At 41.8% G+C, this 13,887-nt stretch overlaps 1 protein-coding gene across 1 annotated transcript; it reads right to left on the bottom strand.

The window, feature by feature from the left end:
* Window positions 1–222: 222 nt before the first annotated feature.
* Window positions 223–11,997, bottom strand: fhip2a (FHF complex subunit HOOK interacting protein 2). Its single transcript, XM_026309831.2, has 17 exons — window positions 11,679–11,997; window positions 10,778–10,856; window positions 9,417–9,586; window positions 9,021–9,125; window positions 8,800–8,922; window positions 8,422–8,649; window positions 8,138–8,334; window positions 7,810–7,924; window positions 7,577–7,653; window positions 7,270–7,462; window positions 6,726–6,889; window positions 5,782–5,928; window positions 5,601–5,691; window positions 5,320–5,463; window positions 3,373–3,513; window positions 2,832–2,935; window positions 223–2,745 (listed from the first exon to the last, which is right to left on the bottom strand). Exons 1-17 carry the CDS (start codon window positions 11,721–11,723, stop codon window positions 2,634–2,636), a joined length of 2,235 nt encoding a protein of 744 aa, XP_026165616.1. The 5' UTR covers window positions 11,724–11,997; the 3' UTR covers window positions 223–2,633.
* Between the last annotated feature and the right edge of the window lie 1,890 nt (window positions 11,998–13,887).

Below are 13,887 nucleotides of genomic sequence, written 5' to 3'. Positions count from 1 at the left end.
TGTGAAGCACTGGGAGGCAGGAGGAGCGAGCATGCACTTCACCTTAATGTTTCAATTACGCATTTCACAATCACAAAATCAAACTGGCTGTGAGACAGAAGTAGTATAATGAGACTCCCATTTCACACCAGAGGAAAGCAGCGATTAACACGGTGAAATGCAGCAACATGATACAGTGATTGGTCTGAGCTGACAATGAAAACAAAACCGTTTGGCATCTGATTTTTTTTTTTTTTTTTTTTTTTGGACTACACAAATTCCTGTATATCTTCACAAACCAAAGTCTATGTGACAGGAGTTAGAAGTAAGATCACAGCAAAGTGTAGTGAAGCAGAAACCCTTACACATCTATTCTAGGAGTCCTCAGGGATCCACAGTGTGAAGTAAGGCATCGTGTCTCCCTGTCAGTGTTGTCAAACAGCTGACGGTGAAAACATCATCACAGACTGCCGGACTGCCTTTTTTTCTTTCTTGCAGCAATGAAAAATCACATGTAAGCATGCATTTAGGCCAGGTAGTATATCTCTATTGCTCTTGTACACATACAATACACAACTGTACAGAAAAAGTTAGAGATTAAAAAATGTGCATGATTGACAATTTAAAAAAAAAAAAAAAAAGAAGCTTCCCATTAAAATAGAAATGTTTCTCCTGGTACATCCTAGATTATTTTTTGGTTTATGGAACAAAATCACTGGAAAAAAAAAGCTTTTTTTCTGTGTATATTTACATTAACAAAGATGAAGGACAATGTGCAAATCTGAGTCCATGCAAGAGTTTGCATAATGTTATGAGTCTGAGGTGAGACCAGAAGACAGGGAGGGAGGGAAAAAAAACAAAACACCAGGTTTCAGATCAGGGACTCATGACCTCAATGAATAATTCTGTCCATTCTCCACAGCAACATTAAGTCCCACTGAAAGAAGATCAATGTCAAACACACCAACCAATCATGGAAAAATGCACACTGGCAACGTGACACAAGAACCAAAGCTATACCAAAAAGCATCTTAATATACACTCACAAATCTGTGATCATTCACTGAAGTTACACACACCCTCCTCAGACATTCAGGAAACATACCAAGAAAAAAAAAAAAATAACACACCAGACAACCTGTTTAAACAGTTCACAGCACCGTGAGTACATTTCCTCAGATCAGGAGGAATAAGTAACACTGCTAGCAGATGCAACACCATTATAGGAAGTGAGGATAGCCTATGGAAGAGACCAGAGCTCTCAGGATACTGTAAGAAACCACTCTACTCAGTGGTTTCCAAACCAGGGGTCAGGAACCTGCTGAAGAGCTGTGAGATGGTTAAACACTCCTCTAATCTTTGCTTTTGTATGAGTTACTGGATAATTTCACATAAAAGCAACAATCTGAGAAGTTAGAACTGCAAATGCGTTGAACTGTTCTACGTTTGTAAAAGTTTATATCCCAGCAGACTTAGTTCTGTTTTAGAGCTCACAAGCTCAGGAACACTGCAGTAAATTATAGTATGTCATGATGAACTCAACACACTACTCAATAAAAATCAAGACATGTTCCTTAGCTTGCTCCCATCACTAAAGAATTATAAGACAAAACACTGCTGTGTGTGTGTGTGTGTGTGTGTGTGTGTGTGTGAACTGCAACAGTGGGTCTGGAGAACAACATTTGAGAACAAAAACTCAGAATCACAAAGAAGATGCCTCCTACCACAAATGCCAACTTGACATTTGCTAAAAGCCACCCAACAAAAAGCATGAATACACTTAGATAATCTAACAAGTGCAATGCAATGAGCTCTATGTGCAAATTCACATCATTTGCAAAATTCACCATTTAACAATGTGATGGATGGTGACATCTTTGGGCAACTGTAATTACAGATGAGCTTTAGAAAGACACAACAAAGAAAACAGCATCTGCGTAGCCAGTCAGATTGTTGACTGTTATAAATGAATTTTATCTTAACACGGCATTAGTTAAAAGGCAAGTAAAGCAGACAAATAAATAAGAGGACTATACATTTAAAACGTCAGGGACATATCGCAGATAACAGAGTTCTGTGTTTTGTAACTACAGGTAATGGGCCTCTTGTCTTCAAACAGACAGCATGTGAGGGGTTAAGATAAAAAATGTTTCAAAAGGAAATAGTTTTCTGTAACTGAAAGGTGTGATTCCACACTAAGGCAATGATGTTTACAAATGGCTGATGATGGGACAGCAAAATAAATACACATACATCTTTTCTTCTTGACATGATAATTACAGGGCTACTGTCTTTTTGTTGGTGAGAAGGGGGGCAGTGAGAGAAACTGCAGAGGCTGAAAAGAGTTCAGTGAACATCTGCATCACTATTCTCCTCCTCATCCTGTTCCTCTGCTAGCTGGGCAGTGTCTGTGCTTGGACCTGCTCAGAAACAAGACCAAAGACGTTTTTTTTTTTTCTGGTGGAGCCCAAAAGGCCAGAGAAGGGGGAGTGATGAAACCCTATGTGGTCTTTAACTCTCTTGCAGGGATGAGCGGTCAGTGGTAACATTCTGCTGACTCTGTGCCACCAGTGCCACACCACCACACTCCAACGGCCCACTTTTATCCTGACCTGTCTGCCGGGCTGCGGCAGATGGATGAACAGCAGGGTGGATTACGGCAAGGAGGAGGCAGCTGCATGGTATTTGACGAAGGCGATGGCTGCCAGCTCTTTGCAGAACTCCTCCAGCACGATCACACCCTCCAGCAGAGTCATGTGGTCAACACTGAAAGAGGAAAACATTGATTACAAACTGCATCCACAAACGCGAACACAGAAGATAAGTGCACTACATCATGTGGAAGTACATACTTGATGCCTTCTGGCTCTAGTCCTAGCAACCTCTTCCTCACGAGCAGCAGTTTGGGTGTGAAGTCTGGGATGCGATGAATCCTCAACATGAGATCTCCCACCACCTAACGCATACAAGGACACAGACACAACATGACTGCTTCAGTCCCTGAGTAAAAGGTGCACCAGCAGTAAATCGTCCCACCAGCCTCTAAACCTCTGAACTGTGTACTGGCCACTGGGACAGATTTCAAAGAAAAGTGCTGATTTACAGGAGTAAACAGTCAAAGGTGGTGGTGTTCCAGTAAAAAGCAGGTCAAGCAGTAACATGCTCACCAGATTACTGGGAAGTCAGATTCAGAGGAAAATACTTGCACAGGTCAGTACTTTTCAAAGATGTTTTTTTTGTTGAGCCAAACTTGCCTGAATTACAGTGTGAAAAATCTGTACTGCACGTAACAAAAAACATCAAGCAAGAAGTTTTAAAACAGCCAAGCAACGGTAGCTGTCAGTTCTGGGCATGGATGGCAGTACCACTGTGTGGTCTAACCAGGAGTCTTACCCTGACGATGACTGAGAACAGGGACCTGCAGCCAGGGGCCAGGCTGATATATGGGTCCAGCAAATACTCGTGCAAGTGGGGGTGTGGTAACAAAGACAGCTTGGACAGCACCGCGGTCACCTGCAGGTTCACATCATAGGGCTGGAGGACAGAGCAGACAACACATTAGGAACAGGCAAGGCAGGAACTTTGCACTTACTTCTGGATCTCTATCACTCATCTGTGAAATCAGTCCATGCCTTGTGCTGGGAGGGACAGTTTGGCAAGTGAAACTTGGGAAGTCAGCTCACAGTGCCTCAGGAGACAGTCCATATAAGAGTAACTAGAGTTAATGTTGTAGTCACAAACACAGCAGGTTGTGTATTTTCTTGAACTTATTATTCCCTAAGAGGATGCTGTAGAAACAACATTCACGAGCAGAACTAGCTATGGAGGTGGAACAGCTTGCTGGAGAAGTGCAGGTGCACCCAGTGGAGGTTGGATGTGAAGGTCTTGGTGACAAGTTAGCTTTTCCTCTGTAAACTGGATATAAAAGGGAGGAGCATAAAGCAGACAGCAATATGGCTGACAGTGCAGCGAATTTCAGTGAACATGGCAGAGGCAAAGACAGGTAAGTGTAAATGTAACAGTGGACTGCATTGTCTACTGCAGCATATGTTTGGATTGTGACAGATAAATTGAGGTAGATTTGGTCATGAGGATTTGATTATTAGCAGATGTTTGGGGCATGAGGCAGGCTTGAGGCAGGCTTGAGGCCCACTACCTTTGAGGAAGTGGATTTTGGTTGTTAACAAAGGTTGCTAACAATGGTTAGCAATGTTTGGTGACTAGGGCAGGTTCCATCTCCTCATTTGATCATGAGAACTTGGCTGTTAGCAAATGGTGTGTGAGGAGGCTTCACGCCAACTAGTTTTGATGTAGTAAAGTTTTGGTGTAGGTTGTGTGGGTGCAGATAAACAGCAGGGTGTTTCTGGGACACTGGAACTCACTGTTGTCAGCCAAACTCAATGAAATACCATTATTGAGAGGGTGCCCACCTGATGACCCTGTAGACTTGCCTGCACTCTCACACACACACAAAGGGCTTGAGAATTTAGTCCAGAGAGATTGCTGCTACCATTCCTCCTTAGGTTAAAGTTACTGGTTACGGTTAGCAGGATAGTGCGGAGAGGGCAGAAAGCATCATATCATTTGCCTCCAGGTATTCAAGGCAGCATGACAACCAGTGTGGCTGAACAGTAACCGTCATTACAACTACAGGTGAACAAGTGTAGTAAAGCTTGCATAGGACTCTCACGCTTTTCTTTGGAACAAGTCACTGTGTATATTAGTAACTGCCAAGCACAATTTTAGTATTTTTTTTTAAATGATAATAAAATGTCTCAGCATAATCAGCAGCTTGAAGAACTGTGCTCATTACAAGAGGAATTTGTTTATGCTAGTGCCACTCAAGTTGCAGTGAGGAAAAATTGCTGGGTGCACTGGAACAACCTGAGTGAAAATTATAACACATTTAAATAAGATTTGTGCAGATTTTTATGCAGAAAGCTTAATGTGTTTACTGGAATCTGGTTGTCCATGTCAAACTAGGCTAGAACTAACCTCTCAAAACCTTGGAAACATGCCATTTGAAAATCGTTTGGAATCCACTAAAGTGCAGTAGAATTTTAATTGTCGCTCCATGAACAGCAGACTATTGCTGGCTATCTGTTCTATTTGCTCTGTTTATTTGATTGGCATCAAAATTGCATTTGTGATTGCTATTGGTGTCGTGCTAATCATTGGTCTAGTGGAGCCTAAAGGTTCATCTGAGTCTCACTAAACCCTCTATCTCCTGAGAGTAGGTAGAATATCTTTAAACAATGCAACAAGAATTTCAAGCATGTGTTTGTATTGAATGATGCCTATATTACTACAGAGATTTACTACAGGTTGGATCAAACTAACCTGGTCTAGGATGCGACCCATCCTGTCGAAAAGAACCTTGAGGAAGTGGCCCTCAAAGAAAGGGATTTCCAGGTTACATTTCTCAAAAGGCTTAGGATTTCCCCTCCAGTCCCATCGATGGCAGACCCCACAATAATCCCTGAACTGAGAAGAAGAATTGAGGAAAAAAAAAAACAATTGTTACAGCAATTCAGAAGCTGCCCCAGCATTGAAATTAGGTGAACATACTGCTAGAAAATTTCCCATTACTTGTTCAGTTTATCACAAGCCTGAAAGCATACCTGTCTGTGTGCGTCTCTGAGGTAGGTGTCATACCCTGTGCCTTCAACATGATATGATGACTTGGCCTCATCAGGCACCAAACACAGGAAGCTGTGGTCCAGTAAAATGTCAGAGTCAGAACTTTCAAGGAAGGCAGGCTGAGCAATGTCAATTATATTGCATCGTGAGCAGACTGTGCACCTGTTGACGATCTTGTGGACTTCTGTCTTGCCGTCAGATTTTGAGTGGTCGGGACTCTGCGGTGGAGAGGAGCTGAGCCAATCAGACCCAGACAGTCTGCTGTTTGGGGAGAGGTCATCGCCGAACAGTGGATCCTCCTCAAGGTCTCTGAAGAAAGAAAACAGGCTCATTAAATAAGAATGTGATCCACTGTGATTGAAGAGGTAATACAATCAAATCTTAACTCAAGCTTCATTTTGTTTAGTGGGCCCCTGTGTACCTTATGCTGATGCATGACTCTGACAGAAGAGACCCACTGGTTGAATTACTGAAAGCCATTTTTTTTGTTCTAATATAACAGATGGAGAAGTCAGATTTGCACTTACAGAATGGGATGATAGATTTTTATGGCCCATTGGATTTGTGTGGGAGCTTTGAGGACAGTGGTATAACCTAGTACATCAACAAATCCTTTCTAAAGGTTTTAATGGAATCTTTTTGAAAAGATGTGTGATTGTACACACTCCTTTGTAATCTTAGAAAACTGTTACAAAAAAATAAGTGTAATGACTTGATGACTTTTGTATAAGGAGTAATCAACTATAAAGAAACACAAAAATAAGAGGGTTTTCTTAACATTATTCATGATTTTTTTTTAAATTGATCACATAACCTAAAAGCTAATTATGCTTGTTATTTTTCAGCCTCACAAAACTGACCAATTCATGGGGGGAAAAAAGTGTCTTTTTTGCATTTATCATGATTCTACTTAATTATAGCTCAGGAGACTCCCTCTAATTAAAAAGTGCACAACAGTGAATGATGCAGATGAAATGGCAGGACATCTGAAAAAACACTGATAGTTGATGCATTCATTTTATTTCCACTGGTTTGTGTTTATGCAAAAGTTTTCAAAAAAGTGCATGTAAAGCAGGCAGTTCAAAGGTTCAGGGGCAGGTCCTTACACAGCATCATGGGGCTGGCCATTCTCGAGGGGCTCCCGCTCCTCTTGCGGTTTGTTCTCCAGGTAGTTTCTCTCCTCCAGGTTACGCAGCACCAAGCTGTGGAGGATGTGTTGGTTGGGCTTCTGTATCAGCTGCTCAAACAGCCGCAGTGTCATGATGCTGATCTGGAGGAAGGAATGAGGATTAGCTCCCACTTGCAATACAAAGCAACACGCCAAGTATTTGCTCACTGACAGAAAAGTAGGCAGATGATGTAGAAAGATGATTCAGTTCTTTTGTGTGATAAAAATGTGTGCAATAGTTCTGTCCAGATACTAATTAAAATTCACATGCTTGTGGTTATTCATATAATTCACTGGAGTTTAAAATCTTTGAAGGGCAGATGGCCATTTGTACTTCTGAATATTAAACAAGGAGAAATTAAAGTCATTGATTTTCATTTTTGAATGCACATAAATGTGATAAAGAAAGGGTGCACTAAAATCTCTGACTATACAGACGCAAATTAGCAGGACCAGGTGCAACCTTAAATAAAGACAAGAACCTCGTCTGACAGGTGGTCGCAGTGTTCGATGAGTCTGTGTCTGAGTGGATTCTGAGTGACAGTAGCTGAAGTCTCTGGCTCTCTCTCCTCCCCCAGCAGGAAGTAAACCATCTCCTGCAGCAGAGCCTGAGATGTCACCTGCCTAATGATCCTGTTCAGCAGGGCTGTGGAGGTAAGGATGCCCACCTCTGACCTATGAACACCCACAAACACCCTGTGTGTTACTGAGCATTCACGACTCACAACACTGAGGAAACTAAGCATTTCATTACAGGATGATTGATTGATGATTCAAAGTGGGACTTACGTCTGCATAAGCTGTGGTTCCATCACAGGCACAAAGAATCTTTCTCTCACAGCTTTTGCCATCACAGCAGCTGCTGACTGAAAGACAGTGAAGAAGAAAAAAAATAAAGCTCATTTTTCTGTAGCTTTCAGAACTTACAAAAAGGACTTCTTTGTAGAGAAGTTCTTTTATTCTGACAATTCTGACTACATCATGACACATCAATGTACGGTTAGTCAGCAATGGTTATGGACCTTGTGAGCCTCCTTGATGAGCTGGTCGCAGTAATCTAGCCAGGACAAGAAGGAGATGAGAGCCCTCTTCCCTGTAAAGACAGCAGCATCCTCCTTCAGGTTATATACATCCAGACTGAAAAAAGAAAACAAAAGTCAAAATATTAAAGGTTTGATGCAACATTTTATAAAGTATTTATTGAAAATAGAATTTCACAGATCCCATTTAAGGGCTACCTGCTAAGTTAAATCAAAAATTCAGGAGACAACTGGATGCAAGTGGTCTCAACAAAACAATGGATTCACTACATATAATTTTTCAGGAGATAAACCCTAAAGAGAAATTTACCCCCAGTTCACAGATTCCACTGTCTCAATGTCCAAGGGGTCCATGGACTGTGGCAGGGCTTTATAGAAGGAGACCAGTCGGTTGGTTAGAAGCTCACAGAGCTCAGTGTTTTCAGTTAAACACTTGGCAGCAGCAGGCTCTGGTAAACTGACGAGCAGCATCAAGCCTTCACATGCCTTCACCACTATTCTGCCATCCTGAGCAGGGCAGAAAGGAAAATACAGCTAATGAGTATAGATTCGAACTCTGAAAGACATACTCAACCTAAGCCATGGGTTACTCACGGGGCTCTTAGTAAGGTTAAGCAAGGAGGTGACCAGATTGTAATTGTTGCTGTTATTGCTGTTGCTGGTTGGACTGGAGGTAGAGGCAGCAGCAGCTGCAGCCTGTGACTCCTGTGGGTGCTCAGGCTGTTCCTCTGCTGGAGGCTGACCAGTGTCTGGAGCCAACACATTCTCCTTCACCCCCTCTGCTCTTCCAGGGCTCTTTGTCTCAGGTCTCTTTGACTTGTTCTGCAAGCAGCATCACAAAATAAAAGAGGCTTTTTAAACTATTAACTTAAAAATCCTGTAATGCTCATTTTTTTTGCTAGTAACATGTACAAATGAATATTTATGAATGTGCAGCTCAATATTTATTTCCCTGGTGGCATAGGAACCCACCTCAAGGAAGAAGCTGACAAGGTATGGGTCCTGCTTCAGTTTGGCACAGACTATGCAAAGGAACTGAATTTCTTCATTTTCTGTAGGAGCTGCCAACACTTCCCCACACAGACGGATCAGTTTCTGACCAAGCATGTCACAGCCACAGGTAAAAAGAATGTTAGAAATAAGTTGCATAACCATCAAAAGTTTACTACCATCTACACTACATCATCTCTCACCTGTACAGGTCTGTGGACGTTGATGTGTGGCAGGAGAGGCTGACGAATGTGTGCTAGCAGTTTAGTGTAGAAGGTAAGCACCTGCTGCTTCATACCCAAAGGACACTGATGTCAAATCACACAAGCAGAATAAGTTAGAATTCAGATGTGTCCCTCATTGCCATGTAGAAATGCAGCTCACACAGCTACCAAAATTGCAGTAATATGTTAACTTTTAAATGAACTGTTGTAATTTCAGCTCAGTACACACATATTGCTCTGGCCAGGCCCCTGTCATAGGCTCAATGCCAACAGTTCACACTAAACACTGCTTTCCATTAGATTTAAGCCAATATCACATTCTTATATGGGTGTCTAGAGGTATATTTCATGTAGTTACCAAAATTTAACTCTTACATCTGCCTTTCCCAAGGTATAAAGAGTCTCCAGGATCTTATGGTGTAAGAGATACTCCATGCAGGGTCCTGTCTCTCCAGACTCCCTTTCCCCTTCCTCCTGGGTCAGAATGTCCAGCATCTGTTCCAGATGCGATGGGATGTTGGTGTCTGTGACTGGAGCTTTATCATCTAAGAGGTAAAAATACAGAAACTTGTCAGATCCATTAGATAAAACATAAACATAAAGGCCTTGTTCATCTTGAGCACAAAAGTATTCAGCATCTTTATCTGTCTATTTCACCTGCGTGATACCACATTTCTTCCTCTATTTTGTTTGGCTCACACACAAAAGAAACTAGGTACAAACCTACCTTGTGTCAAATCAAAGGGGGTCCAAAATAAAAAACAGCAGCAGCTTAATGAGAAAATAAAATTATGAAATTATGAGGACTGATTAAATCAGAGCTCAAGTTTTTAAGTCTACAAAAACAGTTCCTAGATAAAACAAGCTTGGCTACATAATACTCAAAAAAGCCCCCGCCAGCAGTTCAGAGTTCAATTTGTTAAAGCAACCTAAGTGGAAGAACTGTGACGAAGCTACTCTTGAGAGTGACAAGTAAGAGCACATTCATGGCCCAGTATACACAGAGAGACGAGGTCATTCAGTTCAACCAGAAAGTGTCAAAATTTGAAGTGAATTGGTGTAACTACTAAGTATCAGTACATATTAGATGCAAGCTAACACTCATCATTCAAGGTCTACCTCCACAGATCCTACAGAAAAACATGAAGTAAGCACCATCAGTCTACAGGTATTTTGTTTCAGACAGACTTGTCTATTGTCAGAAGGTCTATTGCAAACTTGATGAGCATGGCATTCCTACCAACCATCACAATAATGGCTTTCTGTTTGGATTTTCTTCAAAATTATGTCCTGCACTGCCTGTGCACAGTGGTTCTACAGGAAGTGTCCTATAACCAATTAATTAATTATTGTAGTTGATTAAAAAAATATGGCGTGTTTGGTAAAGCTAGAAATGCTCTTGTTTGCTTTCTTTTAAAATTTAGCAAGTTTAAGGAAACTCTTTAGAATCTGGTAACTATGATGTACATTCATCAGTTTTTATAATACTGAACACTGACAGATAAAATTAACAGATGGCTTAATTAGCAGTGAATGCAGCATTATCTGAAATCTTAACGCTGTTGCATGCAGTAGGAACAACTCACGAACAAGCTCAACCTCCTGCCACTGTACTCAACTTTACACTTGGGTCAAAATACATGATCAACTTCGAAGGCAACCTGCAAAACAAACTAACCGTACCTCTGTAGATATCATGATAGTGACAGGTATTTATTATTTCTGATTTTTCTTACCAGAAGTCTCAATGTAGTAATGTGTAATGGCTTTCCAGTGATAGACAAAGTCCTCCTGCAAGGGCAGCGATGGGGCAAGCTGAAAAATAAAATAAGAAACATAAATATTGTATATTTATACTGGTGCCTTATAGAAACAACATTAAATATCATGGCAACATGTTTTCATGTCTCAGCCACTTTAACAGTAAAAACAAACACAAAAAAACAGGGCTTCAATGGAGAAAAACTTTTAAATAGTTAAAAAATAGTTAATACTAAAGTGTTTCTTCCGCAGTCAAGCTTACATGCCATACAAAAGAATAACAGGATACTAAGTTAACATTAGAGATTTCCTTATTAACAAAGATCTACGCCTGAAGTTTGACTCACCTACCAAACCTCTATTGTCTGAAACGCCTGACATGAAGCAGCTTGAGAGCAGAGCAGAGCGTTTCAAAAAGGCTCAGAGAGAACCAGAAGACTAGCTCTTTACTGCCACAGCTAGAAGGTTTACGCAACAACAAACACGACTGTCCAGTCACGATAAGACCCTGCTGTGTGAAATCAGAGAGCTAACTGCCACGTTAGCTTAGCTTCTGGAAGCTAAAGTTAGCGGCTAGCCAAACTAGCGTCCCTTTTAACACAGGCGACTTGCTGCAGCGAAGGAAATTGTAATGTGGTAATAGGTTAGTGTCATAAATGAACAGACACATCTACACACATACTATGACGTTAGCTAATAAGAAAAGAAACGACACAAACACAAACCCTAATGCTAACTTCGGTTAGCCCGCTAGTTAGCGACGTATCCCTAACGCTGACGTTATGATAGGCTAATGATACAGCTATGTGATGACCAAAGGGCCCTTTGTTGGCTAAACGAATACAAGTCAATGGCCATGTTTTAGTAAAAACTCACCGCCTCCACAGCGTGCTGGAGAATAGACGTGAATTTGGAGAACATCTTGTTCTTCGACTGGACTAGTTTCTCTCGAGAAGACCTAGAGAATTCCTCTATCTTCTTCTTCCTGCTGCTACCGCCTCGATCCAGATTGGAGGTTTCATATAATGACCCTTGTAACGAAAGAATAAATGTAAGCAATAAAACCGTAACACGCTGTGCTGCTGCTCAATGGGCTTCAGAGGCCTGGCACATCCACTGTAAACAAGCCGTCTACAGGCAGCAGTAACGATGCTCCCTTTGGACACCGTGGCACTTCCCCGGCCAGACGCTGCTGTTTCCAGCCACCAGGGGGCGCAGAGACACAAGGCACAGGCTCATAATTAGTGACAACCCGCGATGCATACAAATGAAGAGACACCACAGCACCAGGTGATCTGCATTTTCTACCTGGATAAAGCAACCACTAAGTTCACCTCAAATATGAAAGCACGTGGAAAAGCCCCTGGGAGACCTAAAATCAGATCATCTCACATAATGCACTGATTTGGGCATATTTCTCTGAAACTGCGCTGTTTTCCACACATTGAGTTGAAGTTCTGCTTGCAACTGCTTTTAGGATAATGTTGAAGAGTCCACATGGCAAATATTTTCCCTAAGCTCTTAATGGAAAAAATGAAAAAAAAAAAAAAAAAAAAAAAAACATTGGTTGCTCCGGAGTGCCCTGTCAACTTTATGATTTAACCCAACTACCGCGTCCAGAACAGCACAGTCATCCCAGACAAAAAGTAGGTTATCCATGTGAACGCTTAGCTGACCCGACAGCAGCTCCAGGCCAGGACTTTGAAGAATGATTTCATTTATAACTCCGCGATCCTGTGTGATTCTGTTCAAATATGGACATAAACTTGTTGGAAAATAAGAAGGATGCCGTCTGTTCCAGGACACGCCCTGTCGCTGGAAAGTGCTCTCTCCATCGCGCAGCCTAGACTACTCTACCAAATCGCAGGCTGTACGCTTCCCTGCCTTTAATCCCATCAAATGACAGGCACAAACTTAAACCAGACATAATATCGGCCTATCCACCGGTCTTTCCCCTCCAATCCGAGCTGCGCCGGGGCATCTCCTGCTGTAAATATTGCCAAAGAAAGAGAAGCTCTACCTACCGGGCATGTCCGCTAGAGGTGAGTATCTTTTGCCGCAGAAGCCTTCATAACAATACATATGGAGGAGAAAAAGTCTCTTAAATCTGACTGAGGAGGGGTGTTGGTTCAAAGATGGATGCAATGGGGAAGAGAGCCCATTTGCGTCGTCTTTTCGGGAGGACCAGGTTGTGATAATGACTGTGTTATTCTAAGTAGGTTACACCGGTGCATAACTGAAACTACAGCATCCGCTGCTGCAGCCTTTTCTAGGCAGCCTGCAACTTATTTAGTTCATATGAACACTACACACTCTGGTGCAATCTATAAATAGAGCACAGTCCGGCTGAGATAAAGAACCTCAGTCTGTCTGAGGTGAAAAGATATTTTCATTTCTTGTTAAGCTTTAAGCATCTGACACCTGCAAACTGTGCAAGTGTTTCTTCCCGTCAGGTGGGCCTTTGTGTTCTCCTGGATTTGTGTCAGGTGACTCTGGCAGAAGAGATAAAGAACCTCCAGCTTCTCCTGCTCTAGGTTGTGATCAGATGAGCTGGATAAAAGCAGAGAGGTTACAATACTGACACGTCCTCAAGCTTATTTTATTAAATCTGCATCCTGTTACTGGCTAAATCATCAACCTTTTTCTAAAGAAGCTGAAACCTGCACAGCATGTCACTCTCCCTCAGACACCATATGGGTGAGCCTGTGTATCTACATGGCTTTGAACTCCACCAGTCACTGATGTGGTATACTGTATCTGTCCTCGGTGGATGCTGGTGGAGATTGATGGAGCTCAGAGCCCACCACTTGACAGCCCCCCTGTGGTACATAGATCTGATTAGCACGCTTAAGCCCCTGCACACAGCCAATCATTATTCATGAGAAGTAACTACCCTGCATTCTGCAGTTGTATAATAGTGCCAATTATTTCTGTGTTGATCTGACAAATGTGAAGCTTTTCTTTTATTATTAGATATAACCAGGTGCATTTACACAAACATGAGTCTTGTGTTGTGTGTAGATCAGCCTATTGTTAATATTAAAAATTATCATCCATTAGATATATTGGTTCATATTACTCTCCC

Source organism: Mastacembelus armatus, chromosome 15 (genome assembly GCF_900324485.2).
Source record: "Mastacembelus armatus chromosome 15, fMasArm1.2, whole genome shotgun sequence".
Classification (NCBI taxonomy): Eukaryota; Metazoa; Chordata; class Actinopteri; order Synbranchiformes; family Mastacembelidae; genus Mastacembelus; species Mastacembelus armatus.
This window is presented reverse-complemented; position numbering and strand designations above follow the sequence as displayed.

What these genes read in the sequence shown, in the direction of transcription:
- fhip2a (XM_026309831.2), bottom strand. Translation starts at nt 11,723, where the DNA reads ATGTTCTCCAAATTCACGTCTATTCTCCAGCACGCTGTGGAGGCG. An exon ending in TTGTCAGCTTCTTCCTTGAG is followed by an intron (nt 8,650 to 8,799) that starts GTGGGTTCCTAT and finishes TGCTGCTTGCAG; the next exon opens with AACAAGTCAAAGAGACCTGA. An exon ending in GCGACCACCTGTCAGACGAG is followed by an intron (nt 6,890 to 7,269) that starts GTTCTTGTCTTT and finishes TCCTTCCTCCAG; the next exon opens with ATCAGCATCATGACACTGCG.